Below are 22,858 nucleotides of genomic sequence, written 5' to 3' on the forward strand. Positions count from 1 at the left end.
TGCAGGGGTTCTCAATGATGTGGTAATGAGGATTGCTGTTGCCATTGTTCTTTCCAGGTGTTCGATACATTAAAGGAGGTGTCCTGTAGATTCATTGCAGTACGCCAAGAAGGGTGCCTGGATTTCAGTCGTTTAGATGGAGAAGCTGCTATGTCAGAATGAATAGGGAGGTGAGGATTCTTTACTATTTTCTTCCATAAGTTAAGCAGTGACTGTAATCTTCTTAGAGATGGAGGTGGCATGTGGCTTAGAGTGGGAAGCCAGTGTGTGTTAGTTGGTCGGATGCATCCTGTAATGATACACATTGCTTGCTTCAGCTGAGTGTCTACTAATCCAGTATGAGCACTGTTAAGGCAGGTAGAGCAGAAATATTCAACAATGGAATAAACTAATAAACTGGAATTCATGAACCAAACTGGATGACAGTGATGATGATGAATAATGATCACTACCTTCCATCAGTAATTCAGGTAAAGACATATGCCCAATTACGATGATAATAGCAATATGCCTCTCTGTTTACCCAAATGTTTCGAACTTTACCACATGAAGTAAAAAAAATTCTTAATTGCACTGGAGGACCTTTACCAACAACATTTTGTATTTTAGATAGCATATTAATACTAATGTAACAATTTGAGATGTGAATATGAAAAAATTGTAATTGCATGCATGATTTCAAATAAGAACAATGGAAAATAAATGGAAAAAGTAAAAAGCTCAGAAACGTAACAAATATAATGCTCCCTTACAGATTTCATTGTCGAAAATAAAAGAACCGAATTAGTTTAGTGTTGAGAGAGTTAATTATAGTTCAGAATGTAAATGGTATAATTAATATGTTACAAATATACAATGCGTTACAATGTTATAAGTCTTATAAAGAAAACAGATTGCTGGACTTGCACCACTACAGATTCCCCCCACCCCCACCTAATCCACTCGCTATACCACACTCGACTGCAAACCCTGGGGATCGTACGGTTGAAATACTCTCTTGACATGTAAAGTACCATTATCTGGAAAATTGTTAGAGTTATGGAGAAAACGCACACAGACATTTTTACAGGACATTTAATTCTATATCCTATACTTGTTTTTATTTTTCTTGACACGACCAACCTTTACCCATTTTGTTGGATAAAACTTTCACCGAAACAAAGAACAGTAATATTTACCACAAAACTGCTAGAGTTAGAAGAACTTCTCCTGCAATTCCTCCCTCCCACTCCAGTAGTTAATACTGTACGCCGGTGATATCATGTCTAGTCAAGTGCAGAGACTACTTACGTTTGGTGGGTTGTCGTTGAGAGCCTGAGTGTAGCAGCCCATGGCTTCCTTCTTGCGATCGTTGATGTGCGCCATTACTCGCTGCTGGTGCATGGCCACGAGCTGATGTTTCTCGGCATCACCTTCCTCCTCAAGAGCCTGGACCGTCTTCTGGAAACGTTCCGTCATGCGCTTCTTGAAGTCGTCGGCCGCCTTGGGATCGCTGGACCGCATGTCTTGGTACCGTTCCTCCAGGTCGGACCAGTCCTTCATCACCTGGAAACAACAAGCAGTGCCTTGCAAATCATTTAGAAAATAATAGTTTACTTTAATGTAATGGCTAGCTGTATATTAAGTGTCCAAAACTGTAGGTCAGAGTTTGTCAGTGTGGAGAGAGCTATTTGTGTCTGCTGTGTGTCGCATACTCTATTGCCACTTTATATCACAGCCTGCACGGTTGCTAGGTAACAATACTTTACATCACAGCCTGCACGGTTGCTAGGTAACAATACTTTACATCACAGCCTGCACGGTTGCTAGGTAACAATACCTTACATCACAGCCTGCACGGTTGCTAGGTAACAATACCTTACATCACAGCCTGCATGGTTGCTAGGGTTACACCTCCGTCACACTAACTTCCGCAACGCATATTTTCAGATGACCCCCAGCCATAATACATATTTATGTCATTCATAATGATGATGATGCTGATGATGATGATGATCTCACCTTCCTCACTCGACGAAGTTCAGCGAAACAGTCCGCCTTTTTTATGTTAATTAAATCTGCCGAAAAATGCAGGTCACATATTAACAATATATGAACTTTCGATCACAGCGGCGCCCCAAGGTATTGTCCCCTTTGAAGGACCGCTGATGTAATGAGCACCTAGAGTTGCCAGGTTTTTGAAATGCTAATAAGAGTCAGGTCATGTCGACACGATAGACCGATACTTGCTCAAGAAAACACTGAGAGATAATTTACTGCAATATAATTACACTGTAGGCACAAACTTTATCACAGTATCTTGCTATCTCATTTTCTACATAAAAGTTCAAAACCGTATTTTTCTTCACTTTTAGCCTTTTTCAATTATGCTGAATCTCCCTTAATCAAGTTATGAAATTTCTAACAACTACGATCAAAATTAAGTGAGACTTGAATTTCTAACTTCATCAGAGTTGCTAAACATCTATTCCTTTCATCATTCCATTTAAATTTTTTCAACGTATGCATTTGAACCAGATCTACTTACAAACTACGATACCAACATTAGTATATTTGGAACAGACCGGCCTCGGGGTGTAGGGGGCGACGCGTCCGCCTGTCACCCGGCAGCCCCGGGTTAGATTCCCGGCCGGGTCAGGGGTTTTTAATTATAAATGAGCAATATCCCTGGCCTGGGGACTGGGTGTTTGTGTCGTTCATTTCCTCACATTCAACACTCTACACTTCCGCAATTCCAATTACACGAATGTTCATATCATATGGTGCAAGCAGGGTCAAAAGATCTCTATAGGTCCACGCACCGAACAAATAGCATTAAAAATCCTTCTCTAAAGTTAATTTAGATGCTGTTCCAAATTCACCCATTTTGAGCTCACATTACAACTCTGATTAGTATCAGTACAGATATATCTAGCTCCAACATCACGTAATTTAATGTTATGGGAAGAAAATTCTTCATAAAAGCTATCCAATTAAAAGGTGGACAAATTTTAGTAAATTTCAAAAAAATAATCATTTCTTAGTAGTTTCTTAAAAATATTAACATCACTAAAGTCATTGTTTTTCAGATAATTTATTGCAGCAATGTAAAAGCTCTTTAGGTTAGATTTTACTTCATTCTGAAGGTTTGGAACGCGTTGATCTATTAATGACTTAAGTTCCCGACCGGAGAAATGGTCTTCTTTCCTACAAATTAACACGGACTTGAAATTTGGCGATTACTGATAAGTTTCAACAATGGTAAGTCTTTTTCAAGCTGCTGTAAGTATATAACTTCAACAACGGCAAAAGTGAACTGTTTAAATATGGGGAAAAAGGGCGTCCCGTATGCTCTTCAGTGCGGAAATCGCGTGTAATACGGGACACCTGCCAATCCTATGAGCAACAGCAGATTAAGTGCCATAGTTTAAGGACAATTTTAGTTTTCTTTCAATAGAGTTGAACTGAAAAATGGCCCTTAAAGTTGCAGGTTTGATGTCCAGGTGCTCCTAAGTGCTGAGAGAGTTCAGCCACTTACCTTTGTCACCTTCTCGCGGTGCATCTCCTCCAGCCTCTGCTGCGCATCCTTGTACATCTGGTGCTCCACTCGAGGGTCGAAGTGAGTGAAGTAAGGGTCGGGTGTCGGAACAGGGGTGTTGTGAGATGGCAGAGGTGCAGAGCTGGCGGGGGCGGCAGTCGGGCTGGGGGTGGGGATGTTCTGCTGTTTGCTAGCAGGGGCGGCCACCGTACTGCTAACGACATCCGAAGAACCGTCGTAATCATCCACGTAGTCGTCCTCTTCATCCTCGCTTCCAGCGTCATCTGCAGCCTCCTCGGCGTCACTCTCATCCTCGTCTTCATCATCTTCATCCTCGTCCTCATCCAAGGCTGCTGCCTCGTCCACGGCATCGAACACTTCCTGTTCCTTGCCCTTCAGAGCGGCTATGTCGATCGGCTTCTTGGGTTTCAGGTTGTCTGCAACACAGATACAAAAGATCCGTTAATGTCGAGAACGGAACATGGGCATGTCATTATCATGCATGATTAAATCATGTTTTAGTAAATATTGCACAAAAAATTCATTGGTTACACACCGACGATTCAATCTAATAATAATAATAATCCTTGTTAAAGAAACGGCAGAGAAAGTAGGACTACAAATCTCCTTTGAGAAGACAAAGTACATGACGAACACCTGTGATGGTCCAGAATGGATGTTAACAGACCATGGAAAGATTGCAAGAGTCAAGAAGCGAGCGTTCCACTTGACTAAAACCATCTATAATAAGATGATGCTGAGTTTCGGAGTCAAATTAAGACATTGCAGCACTGATGTTAGACCAGAAGGCTTATACAGACCCTGTGCATGGATCGAAAAGGACAAGTCAATCAACTACTTAAGAGAGAACGCAGGCTACTACGGAAGATCTTAGGCAACAGATGGGTTGACGGTCAGGTTCGACTGAAATCCAATAAAGGAAGAACACAATAAGATGGAACCGATAACAACAACGATTAGAAAGAGAAGAGTGCTGTTTTATGAGCCCATTTTCTGTATGAATAATGCCCGGCTCGCAAAGAAAATCCGGAATTTTCTAAAACCAAAGGCAACCAAGTTGAGATGATTCAGAGAGTGTGAGAAATATCTGAGAGAGGTGGGCATTACGAAGGGTGAAATCAAAGACAGGTTTAGTTTCAGAACGATGGTGAAAAGCTAACATGGTTTTATGGTGGAGACAGAAGCCAGAAGACGGAGAGGCCCTTTACTAGAGGAGCTGAAGAAAGCGCTAATCGATGCGCTCAAGAGATACTGGCAGGATGTCAAAGCGGGCAGACGAACAGACACTGAAAATGAGATTAATTGTTAACACGCAGTCCATAGAGGCTCAATTCGAAAATAAATAAATGAACAATAGAACATCTATAATATGATGATGCTGAGTGCAGGAGCCAAATTAAGACATTACAGCACCGATAGCCACATGGCCCTGTTAGTCACCTTCTACGACAGGCAGGGATTACTTGTGGAAGTATTCAGCTCTCTCATCGACAGGGAGTACAATACCGGTACGTTGTACCAAAGCCACGACTCATTTCCGCGCCTGTCATCCCGTTTAGTCACCTCTTGCGACAGGCATGCAAGAGATGGTAGAAAATAAGTGAATTAAGGGAGTTTTACACAATGTATGTTTTTGTAGACTGGAATCCTCTCTTACAAGGCCCACAAAGTTATTTCGCTAATGCTTTGGATATTATCAATCTTCATTCGCTGGCCCAGCTCTAGGCAGTGATTTTTCTTTCGTTTTCCCAGGAACATCTATTGTATTTGATGTTATTCAGGTTGGTGTTGGAGAAGGACAAACTATGCAGAGACGTCGAGAAGCTGTCGGTGTTGTTTTAGAACAGGAAGTCAAGCACTTTGCATCTGTTGCAGTGTTTTGTTAGCGGGGCGTCCTCTTTCGTCTTGTTTTCATTTCATTCCCTAGCAAGCAGCAGAGTTCTCAAGGGACCGGCACACTCTTAATGCAGATTCAAAGAACTTTACAAAGGAAGTTTATGTTGTTAAATCTGAGTCAGAGAAGCGAATAGCATTAGTGGTTAGTTAGTGTAAGCTACTCGCTGGAAGTCTATACGAGGACAGAAGAAGGCTGGCCAATTGATATAATCAGTCACTAAATACAGTAGCGGGTTTATCGTGCAATTGTACGTTACCTTGAATGTATTGCTATTCCTCGTCTTATTACATTCTTCGTACCTATTAACACTTGTTAGTGTTGAAATTTGCCAGTCGATCGAAACGAATACAATAGAAAACATCATTTATGACAAAGTAACATGTTTTCTTCTTGACAAACGATCAGATTCCAGCAATTCATATAATAATAATAATAATAATAATAATAATAATAATAATAATAATAATAATAATAATTGTATCGTCGCCATAACACCTATCTGTGACGGTGCGACGTAAAGCCACTAGAAAAAAAAAGTACCTTCCTTCCCCGGCTAGTTAAACTGCGCGCCTTCTCTTATGCCATCTATGCCAACGGACTTGAACTTGTAAACTTCCAAAGATTTTGTCGTCTACCGTTAGATGGGTAGACCATCGATTTATAATTACTTGATAGAGTAATGTTTATTTTGCCGTTTGTAAACCTGGTTCTGAGGATTTATTTTATATACCGAAGTTGTCAACACTTCAGCTGGTTCCTCCTCGATTGTAATTAACTTATCAGATACTTGGAAATATGTTCTCTAGCCAATTAAAACCGGGTGTGTGTACAGGAAACCAGTCTAGCAGTACAGAATTCTGAAAGCTTCCCCTATAAAAGCACTTTAGGGCCATTTTGTCTGAAATGCTCCAGTGCTTGGGAGTGCGACGTGACCTAGAGAGGCAGGGGCGAGGCCTGCGTGAGGAACATCCAGCGGCACAAGGTAATAGCAGAATTTACATTGACATGTGATACATCCGGAGTGGAAGTTGAGCTTCAGTGGAATAACCTTTCCTAAACCCAAACTGCCTTCTATCAAACCAGTTATCAATTTCAAAAACATGTCGGATATAATCAGATAGAATGCTTCCCAAAGCTTACATGCAATGCATGTCAAATTGACTGGCCTGTCATTTTCAGCTTTATGTCTATCACCCTTTCCTTCATACACAGTGGCTACTATAGCAACTCTCCATTCATTTGGTATAGCTCCTTCATGCAAACAATAATCAAATAAGTTCTTCAGATATGGTACTATATCCCAACCCATTGTCTTCAGTATATCCCCGTGCGGTTAGGGGCGCACAGCTGTGAGCTTGCATCCGGGAGATAGTGAGTTCGGACCCTACTGCCTGCAGCCCTGTTAATGGTTTTCTGTGGTTTCCCATTTTCACACCAGGCAAATGCTTGGGCTGTACCTTAATTAAAGCTATGGCCGCTTCCTTCCCACTCCTAGCCCTTTCCTATTCCATCGTCACCACAAGACCTATCTGTGTCGGTGCTACGTAAAGCAAATTTAAAAAAAAACTCGGTACGCAGCAGTAATCCCAGCAATCGGATTTAAGTGGCAACAGAAGACACAAAACATATCACAACAAACAATGGTCAATGTAATGTTATTGTTGATCAATTTTATGAGCTTTCTATAATGTAGGCTTTCATATTTAGTTTTCTTTCGACTCTGTGATATTAGGGCGTCTTATAATTTAGAACGTGAATAAAATTATTTATGATCTATATTGTAGCGACTTATTGCCTGAATTTTCATACCGATTTTCATTAAGATAGGACTACTAATAACAAATATTTGAGAATTACATTTTAGGCCTTCCCCTAACCTACCATTTCACTCATCGTGAATAAAATTATGTATGATCTATATTGTAGCGACTTATTCCCATACGTTTCATACCGATTTTCATTAAATTCTCTTCAGCCCATTTCTCGTGATGCGCGTAGATAGTACGCACATACAGACAGAAATTACGGAAAATGAAAAAGTGCATTTCCTTGTTACTGTGGGCACGACCGATACAGAAATAGCATCATTTCTAAATTCTGAGCAATGTACGGACAAAACTCTTATTTTATATATAAATTAAGGTCTATTATTATTTTATTATTATTAGTAATAACATATAAACCAAACCAAACCCAACCCCATGGCACTACAGCCCTTGAAGGGCCTTGGCCTACCAAGCGACTGCTGCTCAGCCCGAAGGCCTGCAGATTACGAGGTGTCGTGTGGTCAGCACGACGAATCGTCTTGGCCGTTATTCTTGGCTTTCTGGACCGGGGCCGCTATCTCACCGTCAGATAGCTGCTCAATTCTAATCACGTAGGCTAAGTGGACTTCGAACCTGCCCTCGGGTTCAGGTAAAAATCCATGACCTTGACGGGAATCGAACCCGGGGCCTCCGGGTGAGCGGCAGGCACGCTACCCCCACACAACGGGGCCGGCAGAAATAAGATATAGTTGAAAAAAATGATATGAAATGGCGTATGGCTTTTAGTGCCGGGAGTGTCCGAGGACATATTCGGCTCACCAGGTGCAGGTCTTTTGATTTGACACCCGTAGGCGACCTGCGCGTCGTGATGAGAATGGAATGATGATGAAGACAATTTAAGCGAATTTAACCAATTATGTTTAAAATTCCCGACCCTGCCAGGAATCGAACCCGGGGCCCCTGTGACCAAAGGCCAGCACGCTAACCATTCAGCCATGGAGCCGGACATAACATATAGTTGATATATTGATATAAAAAAGGAGTGCATGGTATTGAATGAATGAATGAATGAATGAATGAATGAATGAATGAATGAATGAATGAATGAATGAATTTATTGAACTGAACATAACAGGCTTTCGCCCAGTTACAATGTTCCAATAAAATAAACACTCACAGACTGTTTATAGCTAGATACTAACTACTTACTACTTAACTACTTCTAAATCTACTTTGTAGCATCCTGCACATGGGCGGATCGCCAGCTCCACATGCAGCACACCACCTAACTTAACTAACTACTTTACTACATGAATATACTACTTAACTACTTCTAAATCTACTTTGTAGCATCTTGCACATGGGCGGATCGCCAGCTCCACATGCAACACACCACCTAACTAAACTAACTACTTTACTACATGAATATATACTAAATCTATCCTAAATCTGTCTGGCCGCGACATCACCCCTGGTGAGGAACTGCTACCACCCTTCCCTGGGATGTCACGACCAGACATGTCTCATGAGGCTCGGAAACCGATACCTCATAGACCCTTTAAGCTGTCAATGTTATTTCCTCACCACTCCTTCCTGTAACAACCCACATGTGTAGTGCATGGTATTGAATGTTCCTAGCAATTTTTTTTTAAAAAAATTACGTCGCAGCGACACAGATAAATCTTATGGCCCAGTAAATATGAATCCCAAACGTAGACATCATTAAAAAGATATAAGCACGAAATATAATACGATGACGAGCACTACAGTTACTGATCTGCATTTATGGCAGTCACCCAGGTGGCAGATTCCGTATCTCTTGTTTTTCTAGCCTGAGTTTAAATATCGATATTCAGCCGTAAGTACACGAACAACAAAAACTTCAATCCGTAACACTTGCAGTCACTCACAAACTAACTTATTTGGCCCATTTACTACTGTAAACAATATAAAACGACGACGCTATTGTTCGGCATTACATTATCAAACAATGAAGATTATCACATTCTCAACTTTGATAATGGAACATAAATCATTGTAAGTGTTGAAATTACAGCTTAGTAAATCTACACTACCCATTGAGAACAATTCGAGTACGAGCCTTCGAGCGGCATCGGATTGAGATCTCTTATTACTGTACATCGTTGTTTATTTACGTCTCCATGGGAAGAGACCTCTAGACTGTCGCAGCCGTCGGCCATGGTCCACGAGTCAGCAACCCACACCACAACCACTTTCATCATACACATTTATTCTGGAAGTTTAGTAGCTTACTTTTTTTTACATCTGTAAATAAAGACTTTTCCCTCCTCGTAGTGTTGATACTCAGCCGAGAGTAACTATTCCAAACACAATAACAATTTTCTCTCTGTTGCTCACCGCATTTGTCTTCAGGGGATTCCCAACCGACCGTAACGACATCTTCCATCCATTAAACGCAACTTACTTCTAGGCCAGTAAAAGTTTCTACAGCAAGCTTGAAGGAGTTTGTTGCTTCTTAATCAATAGCTCGTGAAAGCATCTCGGGCGTTAGGGAGTTGGCCAACCACTAAAGAGAAGCGATTAATGCCACAAAAAAACTTTCTCAACGACACAACTTATATCACTGATCTGCATTTAGAGCAGTCCCTATCTGCTGTTTACGTAGTCTTTTCTTAAATAATTGCAAAGAATTTGGAAATTTATTGAACATCTCCCTTGGTAAATAATTCCAATCCCTAACTCCTCCCCCTATAAACGAATATTTGGCCCAATTTTTTCTCGTTCTTTTAAAAATACCACTCCTATTTATTCGTCTACAAATGGCATTCCATGCCATCTCTGCACTAACATCTCGGAACATACCACTTAGTCGAACAGCTCGTCTCCCATGTCTTCCTAGCCCAAACTTGCAACATTTTCGTAGCGCTACTATTTTGTCGGAAATCACCCAGAACAAATTGAGTGTATTTTCTTTAGAACCGAGCGAGTTGGCCGTGCGGTTAGGAGCGAGCAGCTGTGAGCTTGCATCCGGGATATAGTGGGTTCGATCCCCAATGTCGGCAGCCCTGAAGATGGTTTTCCGTGGTTTCCCATTTTCACACCAGGCAAATGCTGGAGCTGTACCTTAATTATGGCCACAGCCACTTCCTTCCTATTCCTAAGCCTTTCCTATCCCATCGTCGCCATAAGACCTATCTGTGTCGGTACGACGTAAAACAAACAGAAAAAAAAATCTTTAGATTTCTTTCCAGTTCTTGAATCAAGTAATCCTGGCGAGGATCCCATATCCTGGATCCATACTCTAGTTGGGGTCTTACCAGAGACTTACATGCCCTCTCCTTTACATCCTTACTACACCCCTCATTACTCGCATAACCATGTGGAGAGATCTGTACGCTGTATTTACAATTCAGTTATGTGATTTCCTTAGTGCATTGACACCTGACAGTACATTATTGTAGTTCAAGGCAAGAGGACTGTCACATCAGGTCTGCTAAATTTAATAATAATATTAATAATAATAGTTTTTAATTTCGTGTGGCTTTTTCTAGCCGGGTGCAACCTTTGTAAGGCAGACCCTCCGATGAGGGTGGGCGGCATCTGCCATGTGTAGGTAACTGCGTGTTATTGTGTTGGAGGATGGTGTTGTGTGTGGTGTGTGAATTGCAGGGATGTTGGGGACAGAACAAACATCCAGCTCCCGAGCCATTGGAATTAACCAATGAAGGTTAAAATCCCCGACCCGGCCCGGAATCGAACCCGGGACCCTCTGAACCGAAGGCCAGTACGCTGGCGAACGACTCGTAAATAATAATAATAATAATAATAATAATAATAATAATAATAATAATAATAATAATAATAATAATAATGCTGTCGTTACTAAAACTACTGAAGAAACCAGGTATGCCATAGAGCAGTTATATGAGACAGCATCAAAGACAGGCCTCCAAATATCGTGTGAGAAAACTCATTGCACCGGAGTCCGGCTCCTTGGCTAAATGGTTAGCGTGCTGGCCTTTGGTCACAGGGGTCCCGGGTTCGATTCCCGGCAGAGTCGGGAATTTTAACCATCATTGGTTAATTTCCCTGGCACGGGGGCTGGGTGTATGTGTTGTATTCATCATCATTTCATCCTCATCACGACGCGCAGGTCACCTACGGGAGTCAAATCAAAAGACCTGCACCTGGCGAGCCGAACATGTCCTCGTACACTCCCGGCATTAAAAGCCATACGCCACTTCATTGCACCGGAAAATGTACATCAACTTATCAGGAGATTCCCGCTGTAGATGAAATATGGGACCATTTCACGCGTGTCTTCCTTCGAATATGTCAGAGAAATCATACTTCTATAACATGTTAAGAAAACAGTATTGCTCTTATGACAACAGTGTTGCCATATCGAACGGATCTGTTCAACACCATTACGGAAAAACGGCGGCACATAAATTTGTGAAATTCAGTATTTACGTTCAAGATAAAAAGCGGAAGACTCTCAGCTGCAAATTACTTTTATGAACTAAAGGGCACGGGGGGGGGGGGGGTAACAGGGGCTAGTTTTGGTTTGTACAGAATTAGAGGTAAACTACAACACATAAAAAACCTCAGCATCGAAGTGTAAGGCGAATTGGGGGAGAAAACAGACAAATAATAATGTTTATGGGCTCGAGGTGTGAGGGGTGGATTTAATTGCATTTATTAAATTTCACCAGGCAACGCGGGGTACTCCTGTGCTGTCGTATCGTAACGTTCTCAGCTGTAACGCAAACAAATCACTGTATTAATGTTAAAGGAAAGCAATCACACACGTAGGCTAATCACATAACATTCGCTCAACACAAGTACGCACTGACATAAAGGCTAGAAAACAGACGCAACAAATAAATACTGCAGATTGTTTCACTACTAAAGTGAGCTCCCAGCGCGGCACAAACTGGGGCAAATATTCATTTATAGGAAGGGGAGTTAGGGATTGGAATAACTTACCAAGGGAGATGTTCAATAAATTACCAATTTCTTTGAAATCATTTCGGATAAGGCTAGGAAAGCAACAGATAGGGAATCTGCCACCTGGGCGACTGCCCTAAATGCAGATCAGTATTGATTGATTGATTGATTGATTGACAATTCTGCCAAGGAGTCAGATAATAACAGGTGGCAGGGGTTATTTTTAAGAGGACATACATTATCATTTATCTTTTTTCTAACTGCGTCGGGCTCCCTACCTGAATTGTCGACGTAATGGCCTTCGGTTCATAGGGATCGGGGTTCGATTCGCGGCTTATTGGAGGATTTTAACTGAGTATGATTAATTCCCTAGCTCGGGGACTGGGTACTTGTGTTAGTCTTCATAAGCATCTCCATTTCCATACAACACACTGAACTACCAACCAGCAATTGTGAATACATCCTTCTTCATAGGTGGTGGTTATTGTTTTAAGAGGAACACTTATCAGAAGGAAAAGAATGGAAGGGATCCGATACTTCGTAAAATGAAGGTATCGGCCAAAGAAAGACAAGGGCCACGAAGGGCGTGAAAATGAAATACACCCTAGGATTCGCAAATCTAATACCATCAGGGTCGGAAAAGAACAAGAGTTGACCAATGGAGGTCAGATAGGAAAGATACAAGTGAGGAGCCTGGCACAAGTAAGTGAATGCAATGCCAGAACTTAGCTAAGAGCCCCGTGGTCGCCAACCCACGCTCCCAAGTTAAGAGCCCCTGGAGCCCCTTTTTTTCGCCTCTTATGACAGACAGGAGATACCGTGGGTGTTATTCTACCGCTCCCCACCAACAGAGGGCGTCAGGAAAAGCGTCCGGTAAAACGGTGTAAAATCTCTACAAGTGGCGAACCCAGCAAGTTGGGGAAAAACTAGGAAGACTAAATATTATATCTTTAAGTATATGGTAATCATGAGAGAAAGGAAAAGGGCGTCTTTCAAAGATGACCAATGAAACCAATTAATCGTCCATTTCTAGGATCGTAGTATGTAAGTGCAAATGGTTTCTAGAGGACCCGCTGCAATCGCTGTTGACGATTAAGATGCCAGATACAATACCGCCATAAACAACATACGCCTCAACCCAGGATCGACCCCTCAACCTCCTGCATGCTAACCCAACACTCTATCCACTGCACTAACTGTACAGCACGACTAATATGTGCTGACAGAGGTAGTTACCCTACATGTGGTTACAGTGTTGCCAGATTGCCATTCTTCTGCCGGAGTGCGCGAATTTCGGTTCATTCTGTATATATACCAGCACTCCTCATGTCGGAAGGAAAGGAAGCGAAAAGTCAAACGCAAAAAATGTATACGAGTGTGTAACCAATTTCACGACACGGTCTGCTCCTTCAAATGAATCCATCATCTAAATATGTGCCATCCCTCTGCTCATATTGCTCCAGCTTCGATATTGCCGAGAGCTCTTTCTTATATCTTTTATACTCGCTCAATAAAGCCATTTACATACGGCGACGTTCGTTCAAGAAGTCGATACGGGACATATTCCAATTGTGTAGCGAGTGTGACTAATAGACATATCGAGATGGCTGTATTTTACACCCGTGTTTATCGGCCTACGATCTTCGGAGCTGTGACTGAATGCCATGTTCAGAACACTCGGAAGAAAAGAAGGATCTCTTCCTGGCTTTAGTAGCCCCGGTTATGATTACGATATCAACAGTCAAGTAGAAGTACAGGCTTGGTTGCTTTGGCTTTAGTTAACTTTGCTGTAGGAACAGGCTCAAGATCAATGAAAGGAACATCGTGATCTTGTTTTAAAAGGAATTATGTGGTAGTACTCTCCTTATACAGACAAACCGACTTCATTATCAAGCCATCTTACTTATGACAGTAGAATAAAGAGTTCCCTTTATATGAGAGTCTGGCATGAGGAAGACAAAGCAATATAAGACTCAGCTAGAGACCCCGTCGTCGGCAACACACGCTCCCCAGTGGAGAATCGGTGGGAAGTTGCCACTTTTATTCTTCTTTTACGGCAGGCAAGCCCCCATCCAGAGCTCTAAAGGGCATTCATCTGAAGAGAAGCAGTGTTCGCCAACGGTGACCGTACAGGAAACCTGAAAGACGAAAATGAAACCACTTTTCTCTTTGCGAAAATCAGATGATCATAAATATGTCTCCCGGTCATGGCCCTCGGTCAACGGCTGCCAATTTCAGTTGACCACCAGCCATAAGACATAGCCTGCACGGTTGCTAGGTAACAATACCTTACACGGTTGCTATGGTTACACTTCCGGCACACATTCTGTCGCGTCACCTTACACAAGTTTTCGGATGAACCCCAGCCATCAGACATGATTACATCAAAACTGATATTAGTATCTGGAAGAAATGTCAGACTCACAAGGAACAGTTGCGGAGTTGTCGACGAAACTTACAGTTGAACGGTGATTGATCCAAAGTGATATGTGCAAAATATTACGGTACGTTTCGCAACCGCCCGTAGCTCCCGAACCAAAGCGACCTTGTACCCTCAATAATAATGGCGTGTGGCTTCCGGAGAGGTCTGAGCCTGGTGTACATCTTTCGAGTTGCTTCCTATGGGCGACGTACGGGTCTGTGAGAATGGGGCCCTACCTAGCATGAATTCCAATTTTGAACAGAGCATACATACCCAGTCCCCGAGCCAGAGGAAGTAACCAACCCGCAACCCATTGGAGCAAAGGCCAGCCACAACCACCCTCCAGGAACGCTATGCATAGTATGTACTGACCTGCTTGTTGTGCGTTACTCTTTGGAGTAGTTAGATGCTCTGCGTAAGTCTGTGTTCATACGATTACAGCATTACGAAGAATATTGCCAAGGTCAGACGGGCGTTTACTGACAACTTTATAAGGAAGCGATTGCTCTTTTATCTTGAAAACATCTTCATTTTATTTACGTTTCTGCTCTTCGGTATTTTTGTGTTTCCTGTACAACTTATTATGTTGTCTCTGTTACCAGAGTATACGTTCTCCGCCAAGTGAGACTGAAAACAGCTTCAGAGTGTCACAAACAAATAGCCATATCTTGTGTAAACATGTCACTTTCGAGTTTCCAAACATACATCGGTATTGTAAATAGTCCATGCGATAGTTGGATGTATGCATTACAGATGACCCCCGATCCAGCTTCCGATCGTTGCAACAGGAACTACGGGCAGTTGCGAAACGTACCTGTTCCGCTCCGGGACCAGGCTACCTCACACACAAAGCTAAGCTACGCTAAGCTAAGCAATGCTAAGCTAAATTTTACAGATCGCCAAGGAGGTGATTTTCATAGCGTTACCCGGCTTCGCGCATGTGCACGACCGCTTCTTTGCCCGGCATCTAGCAAACAGTCCTTTCATGTGTGTGGTTTTCGTGAATAACCTCAATACAACAGCCGTTATATCGCTTAATTGTTTCTGTGTTTGTTTATTATCATGGAAGGGAGACCAAAGGAAGAAAGACTGATTGAAGAGGTACAAAAATACACTTGTCTGTCAAATGATCAAAAATAACCATGAAAGACAACTGTTGGTAGTGGGTTGGCAACCACGGGGCCCTTAGCTGAGTCCTGTCAGACTCCCCACTTCCATCTATCATATCCGACCTCCCTTGGTCAATTCCTCTTCTTTTCCGACTCCGACGGCATTAAGTTTCCGAGTCCTTGGGAGTCTTTCATTTTCACACCTTTCGTGGCCCGTGTCTTTCTTTGGCCGATATCTTCTTTAGTGTTACATAGAGGATGGTTGCGTAATTGTATTTCCTCTTAAAACAATAATCACCACGACAATAAATGAAAATGTGGAAATTAATTTTACGTATCATTTATTGCTTTTACATACATTTTGACCGTACATTCTATAATTTGGGGTCTTCATATTAAATTTTTCTTAATACCCTTCTCAGTAACAGAGGGAAGTTCATGAAAGTGGGCGACAAGTGGGCAACGGTTTCTCGTATCAACTGAAGCGTCGTGAACGCCACCCTATCCCACAGCCTGTGAGCTTTTAGAGAGTAGCTTTCTTAGGTCCCGGCCTCTCAATATTATAGGATTGTTTAATTCATAGCGCTGGATACACGTATAAAGAGAAGTCTTGTAGCTGTTTGATGTAACTCGAAGACAGAAGGAGCCGGCTCAATAACGAGCTATCGATAATGAAACATTCGAGATCAAAGGTAAAAGGAGAAAACATCTAACGAAATTCACTCAGTTATTTTCCTTCTTAATAAGCAACTGCTTTGTTCTGTTCATAATTAATTACTGCTTAGGTTTATTTATTGAAGAAGCATCTTAATTAAAACAATCTGTTCAGTCTAGTCACTGAGTGAAAGTGCTTTCTATGGTATATTTCAGGAGATGTACTACTGTATATGTTAACGATGTAGCGCTGATAATTAGGGCACCTCTTGTTACCGCTCATGTTCGCTAGCCTGCCGACGAGTCTTGCGTCGAACGCGTGTACGTATCAGGGCCAAGCGACGTCACGAGCGAGAGAATGCCACACTCCTATCATCAATCTATCAATCACCATTGGTCTGCATATAAGGCTGTCGCCCAGATGGGAGATTCCCTCTAGATTATTTACCTAGACTTTTTGTTTAAAATGGATCGGTGACCTAGATGTTATACCTCTTTAAACAACAACAAGCCTCATCATCATAAACACCAATCGTTTCTTAAACACATTATATTTACCGAACATATCCCATGGTACGTTATTCCAATCCCTAATTTCGATTCCTATAAACGGATATTTATCCCAATTTTTCATCTTGAATTCCAACTTTATCTTCATATGATGACCTCTCTTAGCTTCGAAATCCACAGGCAAGCAACTCAGTGTTGAAAGCCTCCTAGGGATATCAGCCACACTTTCGTTGGTCCGTCAGAACCAAACAGGTCGACTCGTCTGAGAATATGACAGTGTCCCGAAATTCCAGCGGTTTTCCACAATATTCCTTGGCTAACTCAAGGCGTTTCTTCCTATTTACCTACGAGTACATCCTGTGCACTCATCGTCTTGTCAGATGTTATAGCTAACGAGGCAGCACTTCTTATCGAATATTTTGGACTCAACGTACGATACGCCGTCTCTCGTGCTGTGTGAGTATTCGTGGGCGACCTGATCTGGCTTTGTTTTCTGTAGATCCAGGCCAAATATAGTAGAGACAATACGCGACACTTACGGATGTAACCTTGCTAAAATGGGAGACCAAGGTCTGTCTAGGGAGGTCAAGTCACGAATGCTACTTATGGAGCCGCCATATTGGGTCTTTAAGCGAGCGTAACCAAAGGCAAGTGTATTCGAATTTAGAGGATTTCGGTACCGTACATTGAAATAAAAACAAAATACCAACTGCTTTTCATAAAAAAAATAATTGGGCATTTATTGGTCATGTATATATAACTGTATAACACTTAAATGATATGAATACATTCACAACTATTTGAATAGGAAGACAATTAACAGAGCTTGAAATTCTTTTTTGAGAAACAAGAATCAACAGAAAAGCTCATGTTCTTCTCTTTTAATTCCTTACAATTTGGTCTTACTGTGTTTCTTATTAATATCATCTGTCAAATACGTAATCTTATTGACAGAAACATAGAAATCTGTACAGCACCTGTGTCATATTATGATTACCGGGACATGAAATACTGAACTTGAAGTACTGTGTTTAAAGTACTAAACGACGGTTGTAATAAATTACCTTTAGCGTTTTCTTTATTAAGAAAGTAATTTCCGATATCCACTGCGTTTCTAAAAGGTTACCCCAGTATGTTGACAAACACTGATGCCTCTTGAGTGCATTAAATTATGTATGGTAATTGTTGTTATCCATTCATATGGTATTTCTTTGGGTTCTAAGGCAAAATATTCTGCACATATGCAACAAGAGTGATGTTCTTAGCTACTCTTAACTAGTTTATTGATAACCCATGCAGCTATATAGTACAAAGTGGTGGTGGTGATTATTGTTTTAAGGGGAACTACAACTGGACAACCATCCTCTATAAACACTAATCAGAAGAAAACAAATGGAAGGGGACCAACACTTCGAAAAATGAAGGTATCGGCAAAAGAAAGATGAAGACCACAAAGTGCGTGGAAATGAAAAACTTCCTAGGCCTCGAATGCGCTAATGCCGTCGCGGTCGGAAAAGAACAAGTGTTGACCAGGGGAGGTCGGATGGGCTAGAATAGTGAAAGCCATGTGAAGACTCAGCTAAGGGCCTCGTAGTCACAACCCAAAATAGATTTCCCCCCGTGGGTGGGGCAATAGAACAATACCCATGGTCTCCCCTGCCTGTCATAAGAGGCGACTGAAAGGGGCGTCAGGCGCTCCTAACTAGGGAGCGTGGGTTGTCGACCACGGGGCTCTTAGCCGAGTCCTAATATTAATGCAAATAATAATAATAATAATAATAATAATAATAATAATAATAATAATAATAATAATAATAATAATAATAATAATAATAATGGTTAAGAAAATTAAAGCCATTGGTAGACACGATTCCATTAGAAATAGAAATTCAGTCGCTGTTAAGTTGAGTTAACTTAGGTTAGGCTATTTTAGGGATTAGGTAGGTAAGGGTTATTCTGCCCGAAGGCAGGTCCGAACCTCCGCAGAGGTGTTCCTGAGCCGGAGTTTATATGCGGTAGGGTGGCCAGTTCCTTTCCGCTCCTCCATTCTTAGGGATTACATTAGGATATAAATTACAGTAGTTGGTTAGTGCGAGTGAAGCGAGTGTTGTGATCTTTAAGTGTTTGTCCAGCCATATAATGTACTCTATAGAGCATTTAAGATGAATGATTAGCTGTAAATAATAACTACAGTACAGTATAAGACTGTTATTATCAATAAAATTGTTGTAATGATGGCCAGCTGGACATAAATTGTTAGTTTGAAGTGATAGGCTTGTTCTTTGTTGTGATTATAATTGGTAATTGAACAGGAACAAGCATTTCAAATATATGTGAAACATTTCTACGTTGCATGTAGGGTTAGAAAGATACTGTCTGTAGTTTACATGAAAAGGAATGGAATGAAATGGCGTTTGGTTTTTAGTGCCAGGAGCGTCTGAGGACAAGTTCGGCTCACCAGGTGCAGATCTTTTGATCTGACTCCCGTAGGCGACCTGCGCGTCGTAATGAGGATGAAATGAAGATGAAGACGACACATACGCCCAGCCCCCGTGCCAGCGAAATTGACCAATTATGGTTAAAATTCCTGAACCTGCCGGTAATCGAGCCTGGGACCCCTGTGACCAAAGGCTAGCACACTAACCATTTAGCCATGGAGCCGGACACATGAAAAGGAAATTTTCATAAACATCAATACCAATATTGCACACTTCCTTTTACTTTTCTTGCTTGTTTTGAAAGATAATTCTCTTTCCTTGGGAGGTTTCTTATTATATGTCAAAGACTTAGGTGGATTAGGGACGTTGAAAATTTCTGGGATGGAATTCCACTTGAGTAGATTCCGTCCATCTGCCCTCTTTAGTTCAAATTGCGATACTTCAAAATGATGCTAGAAGAAAATATATAAGACCTATAAATATAGAACATCGTTCATATAAACATACTATTATTCAGGAATAATACGAATGTATAACTTCACCAACCTAGCACAAGAAGAATTATCTATAGGTTGACATTTGTTACGCCTACAGTTTTGTACCCACTGAGCTCACCTCTGCTTATCTCTCGGGAAGCGAAACACTAATTCCGTCAGTTGTCTTATTTTGACAATTTGGTGCGGCGCAGTATCCCGTTTTCTTTCAAAATACAAGTAATAACTCGCATCATTACATCGGGCACGTCCACATTACAACGATATTTGAGACCCAATATGGCCGCCACCGCAAAGGATTGTGGTAGCGTGACCAGACCTCCCTAGACAGACCTTGGGGAGACAATTCGACGGTGGCGCTCCTAGTGACTTGACCTCAAGAAATCGCGCTAAATTCAAATATCAATGGAAATGTATATACGGAAATGGATAAATAAATGATGTCTAGAAATAAAGTGTTATTGAGATATTAACTTCGGAGTTGCTAAAGCAATTCTGGATAAATGAATGAAGAATTATTTAAAAGGTTATTATTCAAAGACTGAAATTAGAAGACATATAAACAAGATATGAAATGGACTGCTGTGAAATGGCTTGATCTTTCATTTATGCATTACTTTTTTAGCTTTAGCATTCCTGCCTGAACTCTTACGGTTGGATTTGTCTTTTTTCTCATTTAAAAACATTGTATCATCACATTAAGACACTTGTCAATAAAAGTATCGGCACATTCCTTACACATATGATGCAATGAATTAACATTTAATAGCTGGACAGTTTTCCTCTTAACACGAAGCCTACTAACAGAAAGAAAAACTATAAAATCCCGGATTTAATCTGAGAAGAGGGATAAAAGAAAGAAAAGTATTAAAATGTTGTCGATAGTGATGCTTTGAGGAATATTTACGTACAATTAGAGTAAAAAATAATGTAACATTCCCTTGGCTGTATTGAGCCGTATCCTGCCGGCCCATAGTAATACTTAAAGTATTATTTGACCCAATATGTAAAATTTATTCATAAAAGTTACAGTCTAACATGTTAAAGCATCGTATCCCAAGATAGTTGATACCGGATGTTGAGCAAGACAGTGAGTCGCTGGACATTGCTTCATATTTCCGTATGACCGTGAGAAAGGGTGGCGTAACCAAGCGCTGGCCAGGATCGACACGTGTATTAGATGCTGACCAAGCAATATATTTCAGCCAATGGAAATTAAGGACTTGGGAAACATGGAGGCCACACCGCGCCAAATCTTAATTCCAGAATGACCAACGTGCTCAGTTGCTAAAGTCAGTTTCTGTAAGTAATCGGTTTTCTACAGTTTCAGAAGTCAGATATATTTGGAAAAGTAATATAAAAATTGGTGGAAGCGATTTGCTAGTGTTTGAGCTGTGTTTTGTAAAAATATCACAATAAATATTGTGTCATCATATACGACGAATTTTCTGATTGGTGGTTGGTTCAGACACCCGGGAACCCCAGTATTAATATAGCGTCACCGAAGCCTCCTCAGTAACCCAAGCTCTGGAGAGCGTCACTCTGTGTTAAATGCTTGGATAGTGCGGAAGCACAAACTCTGAATTGGTGATCGTGATTCCAGTAACAGTATCTGGTTCTAAATGATATTTTAAATTGTGCAGTTGGAAGATCTTACTGTTCTTGAGTAAATGGAATAGTATATTTTAGCAGAGTTTACTTTCAATATATAAAGACGGTGCTTAGTGACCGATGTGTAGCAAGTGTAGTGGAGACATGCTATTGTTTCACTACTTCGTGACGGCGCGTTTCGCGGGGAACTTCCGTAGCGAACCGTGTGCTGCTTTTAAAACTGTATTCTCACCCTTTAAGTGAAGTGTATTATAATTATATCAGTGTGTTTAGCTGATCTTGTAAAGAGAAAGGGTATTTCGGCTCGTAGCATTAAACAGCGAAGATATTGTCAACCATAGTCTTCTGTGTTCCAGTGGAGTATTTTCCAGCAAGATGATGGCGATGCATGCAGAAGAAAGAAGTGCATTCTCACATGTTAATGCTGTGATTAACATGGAGTAAATCCCTCAATCAGCGGGGATGTAAGCTGCTATCCTGGTATCTCGAGAGTCGTCGGATGGAATTCAGTTAAGATGCATGTGTTATTTATGGCATGATATGTAAATTATGTTAAGGTACTAGGGCAGTGTAGATAGAATTTTCATGTAAAGTAAGCCTGACGGCATGTGTTTGTTTAATTTTGTTAATATGATAGGCTCGGATACGGGAATAATGCATGTTTATTTTATTTTCATTTTGCTTTATGATTAGATGATTGGGAAAATGAGGGATTGGTAGGATTAGTTGTTGTTTATTTACGTATGTTACATAGTATAGGATATTCCGAGTTTTCCTTATTTATATGCTAGAAGGGCTAGATTGACAGGTTCATCTTTATACAACGTTCAATACGTATTAGTTCATTTCATTTCGGTTATTCAGAGAGACAGGTATAGATATTCTGCATGACGCAAGATTTTTCGGAAGATCTTTGAGTTAAGTTGGATTCTGTTTACCTGATGGTCTGTAAAGGACATGAACTGAGTCTCATAATGTGGAAGGCCAATGGCATTTATGAGAAATAATGAGATAAAAATTGCATGCCGAATTATAATGTATTGATGCAGGCTGATTGTATGCCTTGTTAAGAGAAAGAATATTGTGCAGATGTGTGTGCCTGCTAAGTGTCTTCTGAGTGTATATTGTGATCAGAATGGACAGTATTAATTCCAGACTATTGAGTCTGATGATATTCAATGGTAAAAGCATGCCAAGAAGGAATGCATATACGTGAGTTTCCGTATAGCCGGCGAAAGGCGTTATCTCATGGCAAGCTGATTTCTGGCCTGTGTTTATTTGTACGTGTGAAGGAGACGAAACTTCCTAGTGACAGCCTCGGGAGACAGAATCTAAACTTTAGCATAGTGTTGAGTTCAACATTTCTTTTCAGCTCGTAATCTACCCGGAAGTACATGATGGATGACCGCGCTGTTGAGCGCTCAAATGCAGCAGAAGGAGGTAATGTTGCCCATTGCTTTCTTCGTGATATCAAGGGTTATTTTATA

The 22,858-nt window shown here is 41.1% G+C and overlaps 1 protein-coding gene across 2 annotated transcripts in view; it reads right to left on the reverse strand.

Annotated features, from left to right (window-relative positions):
• The window catches only part of Appl (amyloid-beta-like protein), a 76,017-nt gene that overhangs the window by 18,498 nt on the left and 34,661 nt on the right, over positions 1–22,858 (reverse strand). For both annotated transcript variants that reach the window (XM_067155681.2, XM_068229734.1), the window contains exons 2-3: positions 3,518–3,954; positions 1,291–1,545 (exon numbers count right to left, since the gene is read on the reverse strand). In XM_067155681.2, the coding sequence (XP_067011782.1) occupies positions 1,291–1,545; positions 3,518–3,954 (692 nt within the window). The remainder of the gene's footprint in view (positions 1–1,290; positions 1,546–3,517; positions 3,955–22,858) is intronic.

The sequence above is a fragment of the Anabrus simplex genome, chromosome 11 (genome assembly GCF_040414725.1).
Source record: "Anabrus simplex isolate iqAnaSimp1 chromosome 11, ASM4041472v1, whole genome shotgun sequence".
In the NCBI taxonomy this organism is placed as follows: Eukaryota; Metazoa; Arthropoda; class Insecta; order Orthoptera; family Tettigoniidae; genus Anabrus; species Anabrus simplex.